Source organism: Python bivittatus, unplaced genomic scaffold (assembly GCF_059951505.1).
Source record: "Python bivittatus isolate LINGU-HERP-01145 unplaced genomic scaffold, Pbiv_v1 ctg000210_np1212, whole genome shotgun sequence".
Lineage (NCBI taxonomy): Eukaryota > Metazoa > Chordata > Lepidosauria > Squamata > Pythonidae > Python > Python bivittatus.
The window spans coordinates 9,369,461-9,384,000 of record NW_028277053.1 but is presented as its reverse complement, the minus strand read 5'-3'; the positions used below and the strand labels follow the sequence as shown (position 1 = coordinate 9,384,000).

The following is a 14,540-nucleotide window of genomic DNA, read 5'->3' as shown; positions in this document are numbered from 1 at the left end:
ATCTTTTAGCCTGAACAGAGAGCTAAAAAGGTCCTTGTTGAAAAGTATGTTAGGATTTCCAGTCTTATTTTCTGCTAGATACAGTGGGGCAAAAAAGTATTTAGTCAGCCACCAATTGTGCAAGTTCTCCCACTTAAAAAGATGAGCGAGACCTGTAATTTTCATCATAGGTATACCTCAACTATGAGAGACAAAATGGGGGGGAAAATCCAGAAAATCACATTGTCTGATTTTTAAAGAATTTATTTGCAAATCATGGTGGAAAATAAGTATTTGGTCAATATCAAAAGTTCATCTCAATACTTTGTTATATATCCTTTGTTGGCAATGACAGAGGTCAAACGTTTTCTGTAAGTCTTCACAAGGTTTTCACACACTGTTGCTGGTATTTTGGCCCATTCCTCCATGCAGATCTCCTCTAGAGCAGTGATGTTTTGGGGCTGTCGCTGGGCAACACGGACTTTCAACTCCCTCCAAAGGTTTTCCATGGGGTTAAGATCTGGAGACTGGCTAGGCCACTCCAGGACCTTGAAATGCTTCTTACGAAGCCACTCCTTCGTTGCTCAGGCGGTGTGTTTGGGATCATTGTCATGCTGAAAGACCCAGCCACGTTTCATCTTCAGTGCCCTTGCTGATGGAAGGAGTTGTTCACTCAAAATCTCACGATACATGGCCCCATTCATTCTTCCCTTTACACGGATCAGTCATCCTGGTCCCTTTGCAGAAAAACAGCCCCAAAGCATGATGTTTCCACCCCCATGCTTCACAGTAGGTATGGTGTTCTTTGGATGCAACTCAGCATTCTCTCTCCTCCAAGCACGACAAGTTGAGTTTAGACCAAAACATTCTACTTTGGTTTCATCTGACCATATGACATTCTCCCAATGATCTCTTCTGGATCATCCAAATGCTCTCTAGCAAACTTCAGACAGGCCCGGACATGTACTGGCTTAAGCAGGGGGACACATCTGGCACTGCAGGATTTGAGTCCCTGGCACCGTAGTGTGTTACTGATGGGAGCCTTTGTTACTTTGGTCCCAGCTCTCTGCAGGTCATTCACTAGGTCTCCCCGTGTGGTTCTGGGATTTTTGCTCACCGTTCTTGTGATTATTTTGACCCCACAGGGTGAGATCTTGCATGGAGCCCCAGATCGAGGGAGATTATCAGTGGTCTTGTATGTCTTCCATTTTCTAATTATTGCTCCCACAGTTGATTTCTTCACACCAAGCTGCTTGCCTATTGCAGATTCAATCTCCCCAGCCTGGTGCAGATCTACAATTTTGTTTCTGGTGTCCTTCGACAGCTCTTTGATCTTGGCCATGGTGGAGTTTGGAGTATGACTGTTTGAGGTTGTGGACAGGTGTCTTTTATACTGATAACAAGGTCAAGCAGGTGCCATTACTACAGGTAACGAGTGGAGGACAGAGGAGCCTCTTAAAGAAGTAGTTACAGGTCTGTGAGAGCCAGACATCTTGCTTGTTTGTAGGTGACTAAATACTTATTTTCCACCATGATTTGCAAATAAATTCTTTAAAAATCAGACAATGTGATTTTCTGGATTTTTTTTCTCACTTTGTCTCTCATAGTTGAGGTATACCTATGATGAAAATTACAGGCCTCGCTCATCTTTTTAAGTGGGAGAACTTGCACAATTGGTGGCTGACTAAATACTTTTTTGCCCCACTGTATATTGTGATTTTCATTGTGTAGTGAATACAGAACCTAGACGTAAAAGGATAAGAGAGCGGGAGGGAAAACTAACAGATGGGGAGGTTGATAGCAGGATGTTAGCTGAAGAGTTTACTGCAGGAAAAGATTTTTGTCATAAAACAAAGTCAAAATCTATATTGAGACTCCCTATTAGATATCTAGGAACGTTATCCAATATAGAAGATGGCATGTATCATCATAAATTACTAAGAGAAAGTCATAAGAGTATAAAGATTGGTGTCTTTGATAATATTTTGAATTGGACAGATGAAAATGGATGTCACCCGTAGGTTATATTTTCTGTTGTTCAATTTTCCACTCTTGAAGTAGGATCGAATGGTATCATTCAGCTAGTGAGTGCCATTCCGTGGTAAAAGAGATACTTCTGGAGCAGGCTTAGAGCCATGTCTGTCCATAAAGAGACAATAGCAATGGAAAATTCCATTACAAAAGTGAATATTGTTGGACATGGGCTTAAGTAAATCTGTCATTTAATAATTGATACAAATTAATATTTTCTGGGCAAATTAATAAAGTGTTGCATTAACTGTTGTAGCAGCCAATTACATAAAACTGCATTTTCTTTTGTTGGTTATTCAGCAGTGGTTATGCTGATCTTATGACTAACATGAGTTACAAGAATATTAAGAACAGATTATCTTAACAACTCATGCTCTAGTTCTGTGGCCAGATAGATCTTGATAGGACAATACATTATTTTAAATATGACAGATAAAAATAAACTGCGTCACCTTTCTCATTCTACAGCCAGCATATTGGAAAAAAATATGCATAGGATGTCTATGCCATTTTATAATGAAGTATTTTGCTTTTTGATTCTTTACATTTTTTTACATTTCGATTTCCTGAATTTTACATATCGGTTCCCCTGAATGTTAGCAGAACGTTATTTGGCCTACTGTTATATAAAAAGAAACTGAATAAATTATATCAAATTTTTGGAGATCTCCATAAAAAAGTAATTAATACCTATATAAGTTTAGATCATTTCTAAAGTTTAGGGTCCACTCCTATTAGAGACAAAGCCTTAGAATGGAGAAGATTTGGAGCAATATTGAATGATCCCAAGAGTGGCCTTCTTATCAAAATCATTCCAAGAGAACAATACAAAATCATCCAGGAAGTCATAAAGTACTCCAGAACAACATTCAAGAATTGTCAGGTTGTCTTCTCTTGCCTTGGCTAAAGTTAGTGGTCATTACCTCTGGCCATCACCAGAAAAGCACTGGGCAAAACTGGTGGTCATGGGAATGGAATTCAAGGCAGAAGCTATTGCTTTTTAAGAAGAACATGGATACTCATCTGACATTTGCCAAAAAGTACCTGGTGACCCTCCAGATTTCTGGAGAAATATTCTATTTCAGTACTTACAGATGAAGTAGAACTTTTCAGGCTACATGGACATTGTTGTTTGGCAGAAACAAAACTACAATAAGACTTTCGTAACCAACTGTTAAGTTTGGAGGTGATAGTGTCATGATTTCAGAATTCATTATTGCCTCAGAATCTGGACAACCAGTTGCAGCTATTGCAACTAAGGATGGAGCAACCAGTTCCTGAATCTAAGGGGCAGTTATTTTTTTCTAAAGGACATATTGCATGTTGGCTGACTTTTTTTCATGAAAAAAGTAGAATAAGGACCAAGCTTTGGTGTTAATTGTTCACTCAGATTCTCTTTATATATCAATAGAACCCATGTGAAGCACTGATAACATTGAGTGGCAAGGATACACAAAATTCAGAACAGCCAAAAGAGGGTGGAAACCTTTTTCATAGAACTACAAAAATCATATTTAAAAGAGATTAAGGAATTATTTTGAAATAGCCCTTTTAGGTGCTGCAGGAATATCAGCATTATTTTATCCCTTAATTTCAATATTTGCAGATAACAGTATCAAATAATCTGAAAATCTGTAATTCAATCTGTTTCATTAGATATTGCTATACATTTGAATTAACTGTATTCAGTTTCTGTAAAAAAAAAAGTTTGAGAAACTTGTTCAGGGTCAATGATTTCTGTAGTTTCCAGACTTCAGAACCACTTAACATACTCTGGTCTTCATTGCTTTATTTGTGCCTGTTGTTTCTTCGATCTTCAAACATAGGTGACGCTTCACTACTTTAAAGAGTTTCCCATGTCATTCATGATGATTTAGGACAAAATTATTCTGGGAAATAGTTGTTGCATGCCAGCTGTGTACATTTGGGAATAAACAGCTGCAGGCTGTTGGGGAGAGGTGATACGTGATGCTCAAGGATCTCCTAGGATATCGGTAGCCCAGGTTCATTGTACGTATCTGTTCTTCGTTGCTCTCTGGGCTCAGGGAGATCAGCACCAAGGTACAGATCATATTTTCTGCAAATCTTTCACCCCGTGTTCTAGTGAGGCTTCCTCAGTGCAGTGCTCCAGAGATGGGGGTTATCTTGCAGTATTTATATCCTGTGTGGAATTTAAATTCGGTGGGGTTGGTGCTTCTTGGGAAGTATCCATTGATTGGTGGTTGGGAATGGCAGTAGCTCTATTCTGATTGATCTGCCTTTTCAGTCTGCTGTGCGTGGTTTGAATCCAGTGCCTGAGTGAATCGGGAATTGTATCTAGTTTCATTGATCTAGTGATGGCTTCTTTATATGAGTGCCAGCCTTCCAGGAATTCTCAGGCTCTTCTGCCGTTTGCATGTTTTTTGTTTTTCCTAGTCAAACGTAGGGTTCATTCTGGGGCTGTTAGGCGGTTCTGCTCTTGGTTCTTTGTTGCGGTTATGTATTCCCTGCATAACACACCAGCAGATTACTCCAGCCAGCGGGTATTACTGTGGCCCACAAAAGCACTACAAAGAATCTTATGTAAGCCGAAAAACTATAGACCCCATCAAGAAACAACTAATATCTGTACAGAATCAACAGCAGTACACAGGACAGACAAGACACCAGTTATATCACAGAATTAAGGAACAGGTGTGAACCCACTGAAAGGCAAAGAGATACATATTGGCACAGTAACCCCTCTCTTCACCTGTTCATTAACAGGGTGATCTTGCAGTCATGGTAGATAGCTCAGTGAAAACATTAGTTTAGTGCTTAGTTGCCCTTTAAAAAGGTGGATTCTGTAGTATAAATACTTATAACAATATTAATTATTATTATTATTAAAATGTATATGCCGCCCAAATCCCAGCAACTCTAGGCAGTTTACAAAAAACATTTAAAAACAAAGAACTTTGAAATACCAGTAGGGTGGGAGCCATTTGAATTTCAGGGGGCACCTCATTCCAGAGGGCAGGCGCTGCTACTGAGAAGGCGTGTTTCTGGGGTCCAGACAGATGGCATTAATTGATGGAACCCGGAGCGTGACAACCTGCCAGATCGAACCGGACAGGCAGATACTATGGGAGACTCAATCCTAGGCCATGCCAGAAATCATTAAGTAGCTGAAAATAGAAATTATGCTGCTGTATAAATCCATGATGTGATACCGCAGTATTGTCACTCTGTCTCAAAATGATAGTGTACACTGGAAAAGATGCAGAGAAAACCAATAAAAATACCCCACACGAGGAAACATTATGAACTTTGGAGGTTCTTAGTTTAGAGAGGAAGCAGTAAAGGAAAACATATTTCAGTCACAATAATACAGCCTGATAGAGATACAAGATCAATGAAAGGAAGTATTGCTTTACTGTGGAATTGTACTGTCAGATGTGGTTACAGCTATCAATTTAGATGGTTTTTAACAGGGTTGCAAATATTAATAGGGGATTTAACTTTCAACTGCTACTGCTCTTTATGCCTGTACACTCTGCCTGAATCACATAAATAGCAGTTTTTTTGTTTTTTGTTTTTATCTGCGCTCAGTCGTTACCGACTCTGCAGTGACTGCTTTTGGACGAGTCCTTGCAGTTTTCAAGGCGAGGTGTTTTGGAAGTGGTTTGCCAGTGCCTCCTTCCTAGAGCAGAGCCCAGCTGGCGAGCGCAGGAGGCGGGGTTTCTGTTGCTTTGCGCCCTTTTTGGGTGAGCGCGGTTTCACGCTTACCAGCAACTGCTCCTGACTCCTTTTGCAAAGTGCCGCCAGCATTTTTCCTCCCACCGGAGTGAGAGTAATATTCCTGTTTGTGAACTTCCTGAATGCATCCATAGGGTTGCCATGTAACACAGAATACTGGATTAGATGCAGTTTTGGCCTGATCCAATTGGACTCTGATGTTACAGGCATTAGGTAGCAAATTTAATGTTAACCAGTAAGGGATGAGGGAAGACAATGGAGTGTGCAAGTCTACATGTGAATTATTTATTTATGTATTTATTTGCACACTTACAGGACTTCTAGCCTGCTCCAGTCAACTAACTCCAAGCAGCCTACAGTTTCCCAATACATAATTGGGATTAAAATAACAATAAAAATCAAATTTGAAAACAAAAAGCATACTTTATAATAACCTAAAACAGGAGTCATACTCTGAAGAATAAAATCAATTCATTATCAGGAGGGATATTGATACTGAATTGCTCCTCCCCTTTCCCTGGCTTGATGAAACAGCCAAGATTTCACTATTGAAAGGGGGCTATTCAAATATTGGGGTGAGTGAGATGCTATTCCAGAGAAGAGGGCAGTGACTGAGAAGGCGTGCCTCCATGTCTCTCTATGGTCACTGAAGACAGCAGCCTCTGATCAAGGAGATATGTAAAGAGCCCACCTTACTAGAGCGTTTGGGGTAGGCAGGTGTTACTAGGGGAAGATGGTCCTGCAGACACCCAAGCCCTGAACTAAGAAGGGCTTTATGGGCAGCAGATGCTAAAGTATGCTTCCTAGAAGTTTTGAAGCCTTCCAGTCTTTGCAAAGCCATGGTTTTAATCATATTTATTAAATATTATCTAATGCACATAAAAAACTGTGGTTCAGAAATCAACTGATTTTAATGATTTGGAAAACTTCGGAGGTTCATAAGATTTTGGTTAGAAAATATATCTCTGTAAGATTAAGTATTGTACTTTTTGGATTGTGTATAGCAGTGTTCCTCAACCTCAGCAACTTTAAGATGTGTGGACTTCAATTCCCAGAATTCCCCAGCCAGCAAGCTTCCTGCCAGGTGGGGAATTCTGGGAGTTGGCCCACGCATCTTAAAGTTGCTGAGGTTGAGAAACTTTGGTGTATAGAACTTTAACATAAGCAAAACGTATCAGAAACACCTCAAAACAAAATGAAGGAATGAGCGTGAAAGAAACCATATTCTGTGTCTTGTATTTCAGACATGCAAGAAAACATTTCAGCCAGGCTGAGGGAAGTCAGCTGGATGAAGTGCGGCAGGTGATGGGCATGTTGGCCTTCCCTTCTGATACTCATATCTCTCCTTACAAGGTATACTGATTTCCATTTAATTTTGTGAAAAGGTTGGGGGTTAATGTTGCTAAGGGTAACATGCTCTTGAATAATGCATGAGGATGTATGCTGATATCCATAATTAAAATTGAGAAGTGCTTAATTTGCTTGTATGTTTTAGCATTTTTTTGTGAAGATCTGTTTTCCATAATGACAGTTGAGAAGTTTGATTATCATGATTCTTATTCTGACAATTTGAAAATATTAAGTGAAGAGTTGTAAGCATGTTCAGATCTGCATTATACTTGCAGTTATCTTGGGTGTCCATATCTGTTCAGATGGTCCATTTGCTTCCCTCAAATACCATATTGTCTGTCCTTGGATCTTATATGCTGATCCACTGGCTACAAAATGTTTACTTTCAGTCAGTTGAAGCAAAATCCTTAACAGGCACTGTGGGGTCTCTTCAAATCATACAAATCTTTTGCATCATATTGAGTTGACTTTCTCTAGAAGTTGGGGATGAACCAATGGCCCTCTAAATGCTGCTGAATTGCAACTCCCAGGATTCCTTGTCTCTGGCCGTGCTGGCTGGGATTGCTATGGGTTGCATTCTTTCTCTTTAGAATAAAGAATTTTGGAAGGAATCTCTTAAATGAAAGAAATCCTTTTCAGTGGCAAATAGATTAATTCAGTAGGTGATTTTCTGACAAACAGATAGGTCAGAATGCTCTCTTCTTCCAAGCGTAAAAAAAAATTAAGAGTTATATCCTGTTGGGTATGCGTGTCAGCAGAACAAGTAGTAGATATCTATCTTCCTTTTCTGAATTGTGTTCTCTTCTTAAACTGGAACATCTGTGATCTTTAGCCAAGCGGTAGCAAAAAGAAGTAAATGTGAAATCATTTTAATGTCAGTTTCCTGTTCTGGAATGAAATCCAGAAATGTAATTTAGATTAATGTTTTATTCTGTATGTTTTATTAAATCTGCTTAAGGGGCTTTCTCACAAGCTCTCACTTCTTCCCCGTGCTTTTGCCTCTGCTTTTAAATATTTTTGCCCCAAAGTACCACTGCTGAAATTGGCCGTTTGCCACTAAATTTCCATTTTATGGTTTCGGGTGACAACTCAGGATTTTACAGGTGTGAATGGCAGTGGATCAACTCTCAGAAGCCTTCTGTTTCCATTCCCATCTTGAAAACCATATTATAAAATTTCACCCATTTTATTGCCAAAGTTCAGTAGTAGAATCTCAGGACAGTGGGGAGAAGAGGTGTATAGTGTGACTTATACAGATGACCAAATCCTGCCGAATTACTCTTGCAAGAAAAAAATCAGGAGCCTGGTAGCACCTTTTCTGACTAACGGCTTGTCCTGCAAGGCAATAATACAGAAGGCAACTTCTGTATTGGACTGGTATTATCACATGCTTCTCTTAAGGTCTGTGCTGAAGAGTTTTGTAAGGAGAGACTACTGTTCAGCATAGAGCCAACCTTACTCTTAATTAAATGTATTCTATTTATTTGGTCTTGTGGATACAATACATAATTTATATTTTAATAGTTTGAAACTGTGCTCAATGTACCTTATGCTTTTTATGTGTTCTCCCCAGGATCTTCTGGATCCTGCTCGATGGAGGATGCTAATCCAGCAGTTTAGATATGATAACTACAGATTGCATCAACTGGGGAATAACTCTGTCTTTACCATAACACTCCAGGCTGGGCTTTCAGCTATAAAAACACCGTATCCTTCAACGTATACTCTTTGGTCTTTAAAAATTATGCCTTTTCTTTAACGGACTGCGTCTTTCCTAAACTGCTGTTTGGCAAATATGTACTGATAATAGCTGTCTTTAATTCAAACAATAATCAGAGCAAGTAGCTTTCATACTTTGCATTCTACAAAAATACAGAATGCGAAAAATGCAGCCTTTCATCTTGAGATGAATTGGGAGATTGTTTCCTTGTAATACACTTGATCAAAATTCCAAATGTCTCTTTTTGTGCTTAGTAAAAATGAACAGATTTGAATCATACATGCTGAGTTATCAAATATCGAGGCTTCTTAAAGATATTTCAACATTTAAAGTTGCTTCAGGGAGTGTGGAACTATACAAATAATACACAACTGGTTGCTGTTGATATGCCAACGTTGAAAAAAATCTGTGTCATTTCATATTAGTTCTGGAGTTATCTGTGACAACTGTATTCTGCCTTCAGTGTCTTATCATTTTAAATATTTTTCCTATTATTATTCTTTAACTTGTTTTTAAACAGACAATGTTATAAAGAGGATGGCAGTTCAAAAAATCCTGACTGCCCTGTGTGTAGCAAATCCCTAAATAAGCTGGCTCAGCCTCTGCCAATGGCGCATTGTGCCAACTCCCGACTAGTCTGCAAGATTTCAGGAGACGTGATGAATGAAAATAATCCTCCCATGATGCTTCCAAATGGATATGTGTATGGATACAATGTAAGTGTAGCTCAGAACCATTCTAATTTGATTTTGGACTGTGTTGGGTTGTTAAAGAGTTCATGACCTTTTAATGGAATTGCCTGTAAAGTGTTGAAAAACTGAGAAGCTGTATTAATATTGAAGGACCCTTTGAAAAATTTTCTAAATTGTTATAAAATGTGAGATTTGTTTCATATTGTAGGTATGCAGACTGTAGAGATCCCAAAGACACTTTTTGGATTGAACGTCCTGTCAAGAATTGTAGAACTGATTGACCACTAGGTTGCTTGACAGTAGAATGCAGCCTTAAAACTTGGAAGAAAACAGTTACATCCAGTTTTGAACAGACTTGCAGCATGGGGCAGCTAAGGGAAGCTGGGGAAAGTAAGGGACTGGGGAGATTTGGGTGCACACAGCATGTGGAGGAAGAGGAGAGGGAGTGGTAACTAGGAGGAGATAGGGAAAGGAACTTTTGGGAAGATCAGTGAATGGACAGGCAGAAGAGGAGGGGAGAATGGAGCAAGGCGCACTGGTTTTATCCTCCTCACCCCAAAGGACCCTTCTGGATTTTGTTTTGGTTGAAATCCAGAACAACCAAACTGGTTTGGGTTTCACTTCTGCCGAGCTGCAGCCTTTCTGAACAGTTTGGCAGGATTTCTGAAATGCATAAAACAAAATACATTCTCTGTTAGATGCGTACCCATAGTGTACTGACACTACTCTGTCAGCATCTTTGAACAGTTGTGCGACTTGAAATCTTTTAATTTTTCTGGCTCAGTTGTCTAATCAATAAAGATGCCAGTTCATGTTTACTCCTTGATTTTTCCAGTCAGGCTACTTCAGAATATAAACAGTGATAAGGGCAGAATTGGAGTGAAAATTGAATCGGTGCTTGGAAACAAAAGTTACCAAAAAACTAGACAGATGCTGGCCTTTATGTTTTTAGGCTAGAGTAAAGTTGGAATATAGATTTATGAACTGTGAGATCTTTTCTTGTTCTTTAAATTCTGTACTTAGTTTATAGTTAAGATTATAGTAGTTGAATGATAGAAGAATGTTTTAGTTTGAGACATCCTTGATCTTTCTTCTGTATTTTGTTCCAGTCTTTGCTTTCTGTTCGTCAAGATGACAGAGTAATTTGCCCAAGAACCAAAGAGGTCTTCAACTTCTCTCAAGCTGAGAAGGTCTACATTATGTAAACCCCTCTCACACGCAATGAAGTGCCACTGGATTTTGACACAATTTATTCTAGCAGTGCCCTATAGAAAGATCTTGAGTATGGCAAAGAGAGCTGCGACTCTCGGGGCCGGGAGGGGGGGAATCAGACTTGTTGGTGGCATTTTTTCTTGCGACCAAAGATCAGTGAGCAAAAATATACACTCTTAGAAAGTGAGGAAGTGTGACGAAAGAAAAAAAAGTTGCACTCGGAGGGAACAAATTTTGAATGTTTGGATTTTGTAACAATAATTGGATTTTTCTCAAATACTCATCCAGCAGCAGCAGCTTACTCAAATAGATCATTTCACATGAGAAAAAACTTACAGTAGATCTCAAAGGGCCACTTCTCACTTCAGTTTTCTGTATCACCTGTTTATACCCATGTGTGAAATATTGTATTATTTGGAGGGACTAAATATGCAAATCTGAAATACATGCATCAGGGAGCTGGAGTAGGTTTCAGCTTCCCAATGTGTGTCCATCCTGTGTCCTCAAGGACATGTGAGTGAGTGTGTGCATATGCATTTCCCCTTCAGATGTGGTTGTCACCATGAGCCACACAAACCGGAAGCATGCTTATTGGGCCCGAGTGTGACGTGGGCCTCAAGTGCGCTTCCTTCATCTCTGTTAGCAAACTCTTTTGTTTGGTATCCTCTTTCACTCTGCCTTTAAAAGATGGCCAATGTAATTCATTCTGTGAATAGATGCTTGATGAATGCGAACACAAGATTGATCCTGGAGGAATTCAGAGTTCCTTTGAAAAGATATAGAAGGGTTTATTCTCTTCCCTAAAAACGCTACATACTTTAAGCATCTTAGGAAGATTGCATAAACGCAGAACTGGTAACATTGCAGGCACAATGTGCTGCTTGTGTATCTGTCCTCCTTCCAGTTGACCGTAGTGTTAAGGACCTTTGTTTATTAGTTACTATGTGCATAGGATTCAATATCAAACCATTTAGTGCTACTGCCTTATTTCTTGCTTTGAGAATGTATTCACATGAAAATCAGCTGGTAACCTTAAGTGTTGGGAAAGTTTTGAAGAAGATGCCTTGCAGGATAATTATGTAATTTTAGGGTATTCATTACAGAAAAGATTAGTTCAATTTTAACAGCTACAAATCACATCCTTATCATTCTCCAGACAGCCCATTGTAGTAGGAACAAAACCATATGATAGACTTTGTATTTAGCATTTATTTTTGCATGTTGATGTTGATTAGCTAATAAAGACATTGCTCATAACCATTGTTTCTGTTCATTAGTTAAAACAGAAGAGTGTTAATGTGTTTTAAAAACCAAGCGATTAATAAGATATTTTTCACATGAGAAATATGGATTATTGGTGTTTTCTCAAAAACTGGTTTTAACAAGTAGTCAGTGCCTTCTAAATTTTCCTTAATCATTTTTCTGGTAATCTAATGCTAATTAGATTATGAAGATTTTGGTGATTCCATAAGTAGAAATAATGAGACACATTTAGTACTTACGTACTTTGGCCTTGAGGCAAGGAAGTGGGTGAGATGCAAGGCCTTGCAAGAATTTAACAGAAAGTCCCATCTTTTTTGTAACTGAAAAAAGCTGGGTTATACACAGACTTAATTATATTTAATCATCAATGGGACTTTTCAAATTCTGTTTTCCTGATTTCAGTGTACTAATCCTCAATCTGACTCTTAAATCTCCAAATTTTGTATAGGGATTTGATTTAATGTTCTTACTTATCATAGATGAGTAGTGCTTGAAAAATATTTTCGAAACCATGTGATATCTCCTATGAGACCGTGCCCAATTTCATTTATTTAAAAGTATAATAGATAATGGAATCAGAAAAATGTGGGTGTTATGCCCCTGCTTTCCGTTAAAACAAAGTTGATCTAGTTTGCTTTTTTTCCTTAAATTTTGCAGCTTAGAAAGAGATGTTTATGCCATTTAATATGAGGGACTTTTGCATCTGCTGCTATGATTTGATAAACTAAGAAACTTGTTTTAAATTAATATTTTCCATGCTGGAAATTTTAATGAAAAAAAAAGTGTTTATCCAGTAAAGCAAAATCAGTGAACCTCAAGCCAAATAGAATGTTGATTTCCCAAGATGAGGCACCAAAGTACAAATTCTGTCAAGCCCAACAACAGAGAAACAGTCCAGCCAAGTCCAGTTCTTTTATAGCTTACACCATGTAGGCAGAATCTTGCCCGACTAAATCTGTATTACTCTAACCTAGTGGATATACCCTGGGAGATTCTAGGGAGCAGCTATCCTAAATCTCTTCCTCTTCCCACGCTCCTGCTCCGGACTGTGTTGTCTCTTATCTTGCCTCCCTTCCTGGAATGTGCTCCCTCCTTCCTGAGAACCTCCTGTGTTACTGTGGTCCATCACATCACCTCCCCCTTCGTAGGCACATTCCATCGAATTCAGCAGATTCCAAAGCATGCATAGAATGGATTAGAATATTGAAACACAAGTGTTTAAAAGTTAAAATTTCAGTACTAAATATACAAAGGACTATAAGAAATACAAAAATTAAAGAGATTATTTATATATATCTTCAAAGACCTCTTTGCAAATGAGGATGTATTTATTTACAATTCCCCAAAGGGTTGTGTACCAGTGATGAAGTAGTTGGTTTTTTTTGGTAGTTGATAGAAAATTTTGAATAGGAAATTCTCCACCTGTATAACTTCTCACCTGGATTTTTAAATGTCAAATGAAAATCTGTACAAGTATAAATACTCTTCCAACTGCATATAGTAATTAGAAACTGATCTACACCAATACCAAAATCATTAAGCCTAGAGACTCTTACATCTAAAGTCGTATTAGGGAAACTAAAGTCGGTTCCTAAACTAGCAGAGGGAATGGGGACCTCAGCCCCACAAATGGAAGTGAGCCCATCCCATCTATTTCCTAGTAAGCAAGAGAGTAAATCAGTTAACGCCTATGAACAAACATTGCTTCAATATTTTATCCACGTTCAATCATTTTTTGACTTCATTAACTTAAGTGAACAAAGAGCGGGGGGGGAAACACATTGGTACTAATGCCTTGTAGCTATTTATCTTGGCCTTATCAGAGTTTCTGCTCATCTGTTTTGTTTTACATCTTAATAGCAGGAGGCTGCAGGAGGCTACAGGCGAATGCTTTTTTATTTTTTTTATTTTTTTTTAAGTATGTCTGCTGGCCTGGAAGAAAAGGGAAATTATCTTGAATTTAAGACAACCCTCTCCAAGGAAGAATAGTCAAATTATAGGCTTGTGCCATGCCCAACTCCAATTCCCTCCAGGAGATTTCTCTCATCCTTCAAAAAAATAAATACATAATATACTCATTTTTTAAAAAACATTTGTGACACATATCCACAGGTACGTATGTAGGCAGGCATACAGCCTTGTGCACACCCAAGAGTACAATCGTATCCCCTTCTTCCAGCAAAAAAGAAAAGGTGGGAGACAGGAAGAAAAGTGGGGGAAACAAAACTGGGTGGCGATAAGGCAGGGGAAGAGGTGTCATCAGCCTTATGAGGTAGACCAGATCATGAAACTGACTCCATGGGGAGACTAGAGCTTTACTCTTTAGAGAGGCTACAGTAACAGAACCTTGCAAACCCACTTCTGTTTTCACTTCCCTCCCTCTTACACCCCAGGGAGTCTTGAGTCTCTCCCTCTTCTTTCCCAGGGCTTAAGGAAGGCTTCTGCCCTTCTTGTTTCCATAATAACTTCTGGATATTCTCCAAGGCCATCTCCATGGTTCTCTCTGCCATTAAGGAGGTGAGAAAAGAGAAGCCTTGTGCGGCACCCATTGCAGAGGGAGTTAAATTCAGCTCCCA

At 38.9% G+C, this 14,540-nt stretch overlaps 1 protein-coding gene across 1 annotated transcript in view; it reads left to right on the top strand.

Annotated features, from left to right (window-relative positions):
* MAEA (macrophage erythroblast attacher, E3 ubiquitin ligase) overlaps window positions 1-11,958 on the top strand; it is a 28,189-nt gene extending 16,231 nt beyond the window's left edge. Inside the window, exons 6-9 of the mRNA XM_088139441.1 lie at window positions 6,972-7,080; window positions 8,651-8,784; window positions 9,318-9,513; window positions 10,599-11,958. Of these exons, the coding sequence (XP_087995567.1) occupies window positions 6,972-7,080; window positions 8,651-8,784; window positions 9,318-9,513; window positions 10,599-10,694 (535 nt within the window). The 3' untranslated portion in view covers window positions 10,695-11,958. The remainder of the gene's footprint in view (window positions 1-6,971; window positions 7,081-8,650; window positions 8,785-9,317; window positions 9,514-10,598) is intronic.
* The last annotated feature ends 2,582 nt before the right edge of the window (window positions 11,959-14,540 follow it).